At 44.9% G+C, this 8,636-nt stretch overlaps 1 protein-coding gene across 2 annotated transcripts; it reads right to left on the bottom strand.

The window, feature by feature from the left end:
* Positions 1-257: 257 nt before the first annotated feature.
* LOC125164129 (ATP synthase membrane subunit K, mitochondrial-like) lies at positions 258-7,798 on the bottom strand. 2 transcript variants are annotated; one of them, XM_047856632.1, is made up of 3 exons: positions 7,794-7,798; positions 5,103-5,109; positions 258-613 (listed from the first exon to the last, which is right to left on the bottom strand). In XM_047856632.1, exons 2-3 carry the CDS (start codon positions 5,105-5,107, stop codon positions 364-366), a joined length of 255 nt encoding a protein of 84 aa, XP_047712588.1. In that variant the 5' UTR covers positions 5,108-5,109; positions 7,794-7,798; the 3' UTR covers positions 258-363. The 2 variants fall into 2 exon arrangements, with proteins under 2 accessions (XP_047712588.1, XP_047712589.1); XM_047856633.1 differs by lacking the exons at positions 5,103-5,109; positions 7,794-7,798 and adding an exon at positions 2,633-2,637 and having other exon boundaries at positions 258-549.
* Positions 7,799-8,636: the final 838 nt, after the last annotated feature.

Here is an 8,636-nt window from a genome sequence, read left to right as displayed (position 1 = left end):
CAGTTGAAAAGTATCTCCTCTAAGAAGCCTTTTCTGATTCCTCCAAGCAGGATTAAATACTCCATGGCGTTCCCACAAGGCTACATCCCTTTTCCCAGCACAGAATACTCAGGTGGGTCAGCCAGTTATCTACACTGGGCTACACACTCTAAGAATAGGCTCTTAGTCTATTAGTATGTGTTCTTAGTCGCTAGTGCAATGTCTTTTCCATTCCAGTCTCTGTCTGTCTGTCAGTCTGTCTGTCTCTATTTTTTTTCTTTCCAGTTTCATAATTTATTGTACAAATTGAGTACCACATGATGAGTTGACATTAGCTTCTCCAGGCATGGGAACTTAACAGATGAGGTACACTTTAAAATCTGTTTATGTTGCTTTCACAGCTGGTGTTTTTTTAGACCTTAACTTGAAGTACAAGACCATCAAAGCGATGCCTCCATATGTGGCCAGTACACAATTCATTCTACCTGTGATAGTGTAAGAGCTGAAGTGTTTTTTCATACCAGTGAATTGGAATTGGGCATCAGTTTCTGGACCTGCCATGATTTCCATCTTGCAAAAGACACCAATCCTGCTGGTTGTGTCCTTCAGCCTATGTGTCTGTCTCTCTCTTTTAATGAAGGCGATGGGCAGTGGGACCAGATAGGCAAATAAAATATAGGCTAAGATGAAATTCAAACTGGGGAAAGGTTGTGCTAAAAATTGGAAACTGCATCGTGTATGGTTTCTTTGTAAATGAAGGGCAGCAAAAATGAAAGCGCCAAGAATGAAGGTGGTGAGAAATGCCAGAATTGTCTGGGGACTTAGTGATTTGAAAATGGTGTCCTTACCAGGAAATTAAACTGAGCTCATTATCTCATTAACGTTTGACTGGAGAGGGAATATTCAGCTGAAATTGTATTATCTTTCCAATATGACAAGTTGATAACAACCTGGGATTTTGAAAGACATTTTGTTTTCTTAGCAAGAAATTCCACCAATACAAATGAGTATCCATGGAGAGGGATTCCATTTTAGAAAGATCCTTAAAGGCAAGAACCATGCATGTCTAAATTGCTTTGTGTGCATGATAAATCCCAATGGTTCACAAAGGTATCTTTACACTAAGATTAAATCTCACCATCAACATATTGGAGTGGTTAAAAATTGTAACTGTTATACAAGATAATTGTGCTTGACCAATATTTTCCCTTCTCCCAAGAGATCCTTTGCCATGCAGATAACAATCCCAGCATGCTTATTAGAAGCCACCATTTTTAATGCCCTTCAATTTCCAACGGATATTACAAATTCTATGTTTGATTAGATTGTTTACATACAGCCTTGTTTTTCAAAGATGGAAGGAGAGATAGCGAGTTTCTTAAATTTGCTTGTTGGTCAGACAAACATCTACCTTACAAAGTAGAGGGGAACTGTGTTCTCGGGAGAAATTATTTTATTTCTAAAAGTAGGAGGAATGTGATATAGCGGAAAAACAATGGGAAGTTCTTTTTGAAGTCAGGGGCAAGGGTTTTAATTCCAATTACTCTGCACGTTTGTTTATTTTCAATTCTCTGTAAAGTAGGCAGAGGACATGCACCATAAGGGGTCTACGGAGAAGGGGGCTACAAAATGGTATCAAAACAGCAGAGCACTTGATGTTTTGCCTGGTCGCAAAGACTCCCATATCTTAGCCTGGGCAAAGCAGGTGGCAGCATGTGCTAAGCAAATATTCTGGGGGAATGACTTTAACTGATGTCCTTCAGACAAACTTCTGTCTCTGTTGCTCCTCTTAAAGCTTTCAGTTAATACTCAGTGGTAAGGAGTTTAGTACTTTTAAACTCTAATGGCTACAATCACTGTTTGCAGGGTATCTATAAACGCTTTACTTGGGTATGACAGCAAAAGTCTGAGGAAACACCCAGTGAGGTCACTGTTTTGAATAGTAGGCTTCTACACCTGTATGAGGGCAAGCTGAGGGAGTGTTGTCAGGCTGGCCCCAAATTCTCTTTGTGGAATTCTTTTGAATCTGCTTTATCTCATAAAGCAATGAGCACTTATGCTTGGGAAACTAAAATTGCACCCTTTTTACCTACTATAGGTTTTCCTCTGTATTTTCCATAGCGAGATGGATATGAAGCCCACACAATAAAGAGGTCACACACATAGTTTAAGGAGCATAGACAACTATAAATTCTCTCTGGGATCTCTACGTGAAGTTCAAGGTCTGCACTTGGAATGAAAGGAGCTTGGGGCTAGAGGTTGCCTGGGAAGGCTGGGACACAGCTCTTCAGGGCTGTGGAAGGAAGGGGTGGGGAAAGCAGTTAGTCAGCATCTGCAAATAACTTTGCAAGAAGATGAAAAGGTAGCAACATCTGAATGAATGTTACAGGTGGCTGAATTAATTAACTCCAAATCCCAACACCCCCAAACATCCGGTGCTGGGATTAGGGAATCAGAGCTAGTTTACTAGTGAATCCCAAATCTCAGACATTATTTGGATTCAAATTGGAACTGTTGCAGAGGGATCCAGGTGGGAAAAAGATTAGGGAAATAGGGTGGTTGGATTTTTGCTTTCTCCTCTGGGAAAAACGATGGACTCTTTTACTACTTCTCCTTTTGCTTCTTCATACGTCTCATACTCTTTCTTCTTTACGTCTCTTCTACTGGCCATCCTTCTTCTTTTCCTTCTTCCCTCTACCCACCCATCTCTCTGCCTCCCTAGCATGAGATGCCTGTTCTCATCTCTTTTCACTCCCGTCAGCCACCCTTCACCACTGCTCTGCCTCCTCTCTCTTTCCGCTTTCCCCCTTCCTCTATTTGTGGTTTAGTTTTGCTTCAAGGCACGAGTGTATACTGCTTCATGAGTGTCTCTCCATTCTGGAACATCTGATTCAACTAAAAAAGGTGAAAAAAGTGCTGCCAGGATGAAGGTGAACGGCCATCAAGAATGGCAGCGTGCAGGGGTGCCTGGGTGGCTCGGTCGGTTAAGCGTCCGACTTCGGCTCAGGTCGTGATCTCGCGGTCCGTGAGTTCGAGCCCCGCGTCAGGCTCTGTGCTGACAGCTCAGAGCCTGGAGCCTGTTTCAGATTCTGTGTCTCCCTCTCTCTCTGCCCCTCCCCTGTTCATGCTCTGTCTCTCTCTGTCTCAAAAATAAAACGTTAAAAAAAAAATTTAAAATAAAAATAAAAAAAGAATGGCAGCGTGCATTAAAGGAGGTGGTTTCGAGGCTGTGTTCATGTGAAATGGTGAACACCCACGGCTGAGCACATCGTTGGCAGATGGAGTTTTGGGTTCATGAGGACCAGGCACCTTATCATCACATCAAAGAACATTGGGTACCCTCAGCTTCTATGGTGATTTTTTTTTGTTTGTTTCTTTTTTAATGTTTATTTATTTGAGAGAGAGCATACATGGTGGAGGGGCAGAGGGAGAGAGAGAGGGAGAGAGAGAATCCCAAGCAGGTTCTGCACTGTCAGTGCAGAGCCTGACTCGGGGCTTGAACCCGAGAACTGTGAGATCATGACCTGAGCCAAAATCAAGAGTCGGACGCTTAATTGACTGAGCCACCCAGGCGTCCCTATGGCAATGTTTTTGATGGAAAAAAAAAAAAAAGAAAGAGACTTAAGGGGAAATTAAGTCAGGGGAATCTATTTCTATGTAGAGATTTTAGAAATAGGGGTGAGATGGAGCTGATGAGAAAAGAAATTTTGGTTCCAGTACAGTCTGCTATTCCTCCCAATTTATCTTCAGGCCTTGTGTCCCTGGGGAGGGGCATTTGCTACATAAACAGTGGCAATTATATTGTGACGAACTGGGCTATGGAGTCAGACTGACTAAAGTTTGAATTTTCTCTCAGCCATTCATTGACTATTTGACCTCAGATTTCCCAAGCTTTGAAAGGAGGGGTGATGAAACCTGCCTGGAGATAACACCTTGTGAAATGCTTGGAACAAGGTGTGTGTTCACTAAGTGTTAGCTGCTGCTATTATCATTCCCAGTGGGAAAAAGTCCTATGTAAATGCTTGGGTCGTGCTTCAAAGACCTTGCTACTGAAATGATCGCTTGGAGCCTTCACATTCTTTTAGGAAGAATGGTAGAGTTTTATGTGTCAGTGGAGCAGCTAAGCATGATATCTTAGACCAGGGTCAGCAAACTTTTCCCGTAAAGAGCCAGATAGTAAATATCTCAGGCTTGGCGGGCCGCAGACTCTGTTCCAGCTGTTCAGCTCCACCGTTGTACCGTGGAAGCAGCCGTAGACAGTCTGTAAATGAACGAGCGTGGCAGGGTTCCAACACCACTTCATTTGTGGCTGCTGAAATTAGGATTTCATGTACTTTTCCTGGGCCATGAAATATAATTTTTCATTTGATTTTTTTTTTTCTCCTAACCACGGAAAACCACAAAAACCATTCTTAGCGAGGGGGCCATGCAAAAACAGGGAGCTGGCTAGATTTTTTTTTTTAATGTTTATTTTTGAGAGAGAGAGAGACAGACAGAGCTTGAGCGGGGGAGGGGCAGAGAGAGAGAGGGAGACACAGAATCCGAAGCAGGCTCCAGGCTCTGAGCTGTCAGCACAGAGCCCGACACGGGCTCGAACTCACGAACTACGAGATCTTGACCTGAGCCGAAGTTGGACGACCTACCAACTGAGCCACCCAGGCACCCCGGGAGCACTCTAGATTTGACTTGAGGGCTGGCTGCAGATTGCTGACCCTAGTGTTAGAGCCACGAGATTCTAGGACATCAGTTTGCTTCCTTCCTTTGGGCCACAGATGGGGACTCAGAAGCACAGAGACATTCTTTGCTAGGGTTGGAGTCTCTCTTGGCTAAGCAGCAGAGCTGAGACTAGGGTGTAGATCTTTTAATGACAGGTCTCCTGACGTTTGGTCCTTGCTGGAGTTTTGCTGACTTCTGCTGCTTCTTTGCTCTAAAACTTCCCTTAGTCTTCATACTGTGATATCATTTGTTTCTCTCAGAATACTTTCCAATCATCTTGCGTATTGATTGCTACAGAGATGCCATCACTTAGCACGGGAGGCAGAGTCAGATGCCTCAGGGACTGGGAAGTTGGCAGGCTTTGTCCTAGGCCATTTGGGAAATGTGGCACATTGGAGAGCTCACGCCACATCTGTGAGAGAAAATCCTATTCAGCCTCGATGACTGTGGCCTTCAAGAGTGAGTCCAGGGACTTTGAGACTTTTCAGGAGATGCTAGAAATCTGGATTTTTATGTGAAATTTCAAGATGTCAGCACGATGTGTAAAAAGCCCATGATGGGGGCTCCTGGGTGACTCAGTCGGTTAAGCCTCCGATTCTGGTTCAGGTCATGATCTCTTGGTTCAGAGGATCGAGCCCCATGTCAGGCTGTGGGCTGACACCGTCAAGTCTGCTTGGGATCCTCTCTCTCCCCCTGTCTCTCTGCCTCTCCCCTGCTCGCACGTGCGCTTGCTCTGTCAAAATAACTGAATGTTATAAAAAGAAAAAGCCCGTGATGACCAGGCAAAGCATGACTAAAAAGCTACAGCCAGCCTTCAGGAGATCAGTTTGTAATCTTTATCTGAGACTGTCATTTCTTCACGGCACAACAGAAACACGAAGTATAAATATTTTGAAAAGGCTTTCTTGTTTCATTTAGAAATATATTGGTTAAAGTGTCTTCTTCATGAAAAAGATGACAAGTAAAAATATTTGTTGGAAAGATGACAGCAGTGAGCACTGGCCTAGGACAAGCAGGTGGCCTTCCCTTCCCTTTTGACCTGTGTGACGATTGCTTGAAAACAGACCTGCCGGGCAACTCTGGAATTCTGGAGGTGGACTCAGCAGAAGTTGCCAAGCACCTCAGGGATGCGCCACAGATTCTCAAATTTTAAGGTTGTGACTTGAACCTCCTGAAACCTTGTATCGCTTTTCCTTCTTCACCAACAAAGCACCAACAATCATGGCAGTTGTTCTGTTTATTGAAGAACGGAGGTTCTCCAGTGACTCGCTTTCCCTCATTTCAGATACCTAAGGTAGTACGCTTCTCTCTGAGGTGCCGCCTCACTGTGGAGGGTTTGATCTGAAGCGGGGGCAGGGGCAGTAGCCGATTATGGGATGGCGTCACGGGGGAGAGCGGAGGGTCCTCGCGACAGTGACAAAGTGGCTGTACAAAACTCAGCTCAGTTACAGGTTCCCGGGTTTGGGTGCTCAGGATAAGCCAGACTGGCCACATGGCAATCATCTGGGAGCCCACAGATCCCTGGACCTCATCCTTAGACTCTGACCAGTGAATCTGGGATCATATGGGGATGTGTACTTAAAAAATCCACCCAGATGCTTCTGATGCTCAGCCAGGTTTAAGAACCACTAACTAACAGTAGGATCAGGAATACTCTTAAAACTCCCAGGGAAACCCCATTGAGGGAGTGTGGAGCCCAAGCTAGGGAACACCATGAGGGGTGATGTATATTGCTATGGAAGTAATAGAAACCACAAAAATTGGCAATTGTGATACAAAACATACTTTCTGTAGATGGAGGAAAGTCTCCATCAAGGAAAACCAACGCTAGAGGGTTCTTGGCCACGAATAGGCAACAGATTAATCTGGGGAACCGTAGTCTGGAAGCACATACCTCCTGTGCCCATCCAAGATTTCTTAGTCGTATTTTCCAATAGGTAAGTCTGGGGATATCTGTAGAGTCAGGATTGTGGCACTTATGAGTTTGTGGGGTCTTTGAAAGAGCAATTCTTAACATTTTTCTGTCCAGGGTATACTTGAGCAGGATCACATTTTCCACCCAGCCTTTCTGTTCTCATTTGTCACTTAAAAAAAAAACAAACAAAACTGTTACTTTCTAAAATGTTATACATACATTAAATGCTTACTTCCCACAATGTGGAAATCACTTCTCCCACTTGGCAGGGAGTTTGGTAGACAGGCACCAACCCTGGCTATGGTCAATCCTTCCCCTCCCTGTAGCAAACACTGCTCCTCATATTGAGAGGTGGAGTCCAGTCTTCCATCTGTACTGGATTTGGGGTGGACTTTGACCCAATAGCATGCTCTAGAAGTGATCTGGTGCCTGTAGGCAGCCTCCAACTCTGCCCTTTGGAAACCTGCCGCCATGTAGAAGGTTTGCCTGTCGTGAGCCCCTCAGGCTGTGAAGAGTTACCACATGGAGAGGTCATACCTAGAAAGAGTGATATTCAGTGTTGGGAGTTCAGTCCTCCATGGTGTTCCTACATGTTTTGACAGCTTTTGTCTTGGACTGTCTTTTCAAGGATGTTTGGCTAACAAAGATCCTGGGAGGACAGAGATAGGGTCTTCCTCCTGGGCCAAGGACAGATTTGTTTCCTGACCAGGGTAAATAGCGATAATGTTTCCTCCCTCAGAGACAAAGTTGGCCATGTTTGTTAGCAGCCCCCTTGTAAGATTTGGAGTTTGCTAAGCCCACGGTTACTCAGCTGCGGCACAGAGCTGCTCTGTGAGCGGCAGTTACCTGAGTCACTCCACATTGCTGCCAGGGGACAGACAGCAGGGGGACCCTGACGCAGACCTGAAGCTTCTGCTGCGCCCGGCACCACGAGTAAGAAGGCCCTCTCTGTTGCTCACATAGGACTTCCGCCGGCATCTCTGAAAGTGCGACAGACTAACTTGTTAGCTTGCACGTGGGGTAAATCGCAGATTCTTCATGGTTCTTGATGCCCGGCCAGCCCCTAGCTGTAGAGGGCAGTTCAGATGCTGTGGCCACGTGAACCGAGGCAGCAGGCATCCAAGTGACAACCTTCTTGGGCCCTTCGGCCCCAGCAGATGCCACGTGAAGCAGAAGAGCCGAGCCCAGCCCACGGTGCAGCATCATAAAAAATAATGTATTGTTGTTTTAAGCTGAGTGTGGGAACGGTTTGAGGCATGGTGTGACTTAAAAGAGGGAACACAGCTGTCATCATCTCCTGAGAGCAGCCCAATGGTTCCCATAGTCCCTTCTGCTCATTACTCATAAATCCCCACATACCTGGCATCTTACTTTAATATTCAAATAGACGTGCCTGTGTCTTAAATATCTATATTTCAAGATTGAACATAATGGCTCAACGATGGCCACGGGCCCCCTTTGATGATAGGATAAAATTTAAGGTTCTATCTTCTGCCTCTGATCTATTAGATGTTATTGTCCATAACTTCCCTGCCAGAAGTTTTCCTTCAGTTTTTGTTTTTTATTAAAAAATTTTATTATTTTTTTTATTAATTTTTAGAGAGACAGAGACAGTGTGAGCAGGGGAGGGGCAGAGAGAGAGAGAGGGAGACACAGAATCTGAAGCAGGCTCCAGGTTCCAAGCTGTCAGCACAGAGGCTGATGCAGGGCTCAAACCCACGTGCGAGATCATGACCTGAGTCAAAGTCGGACGCCTAACTGACTGAGCCACTCAGGCACCCCTGGGTTTTTTTTTGTTTTTGGCTCTGAACTCTAACTTCTACTGTATCTTTGGATGAGCATGCCCTTTCTCTGTCACTACTAAGTCACACCCACCCCTCTACCTCATACTCCTGTTGATTTTCCCTTCTGCATTCTTGTGGCTGTTAGGATTAGTGCTATGTAGATTCTTCTTTTTTTTTTTTTTAATTTTTTTATGTTTATTTTTGAGAGACAGAGCACAGAGAGAACAGAGACAGAGAGACAG

Source organism: Prionailurus viverrinus, chromosome B1 (assembly GCF_022837055.1).
Source record: "Prionailurus viverrinus isolate Anna chromosome B1, UM_Priviv_1.0, whole genome shotgun sequence".
Lineage (NCBI taxonomy): Eukaryota > Metazoa > Chordata > Mammalia > Carnivora > Felidae > Prionailurus > Prionailurus viverrinus.
This window is presented reverse-complemented; position numbering and strand designations above follow the sequence as displayed.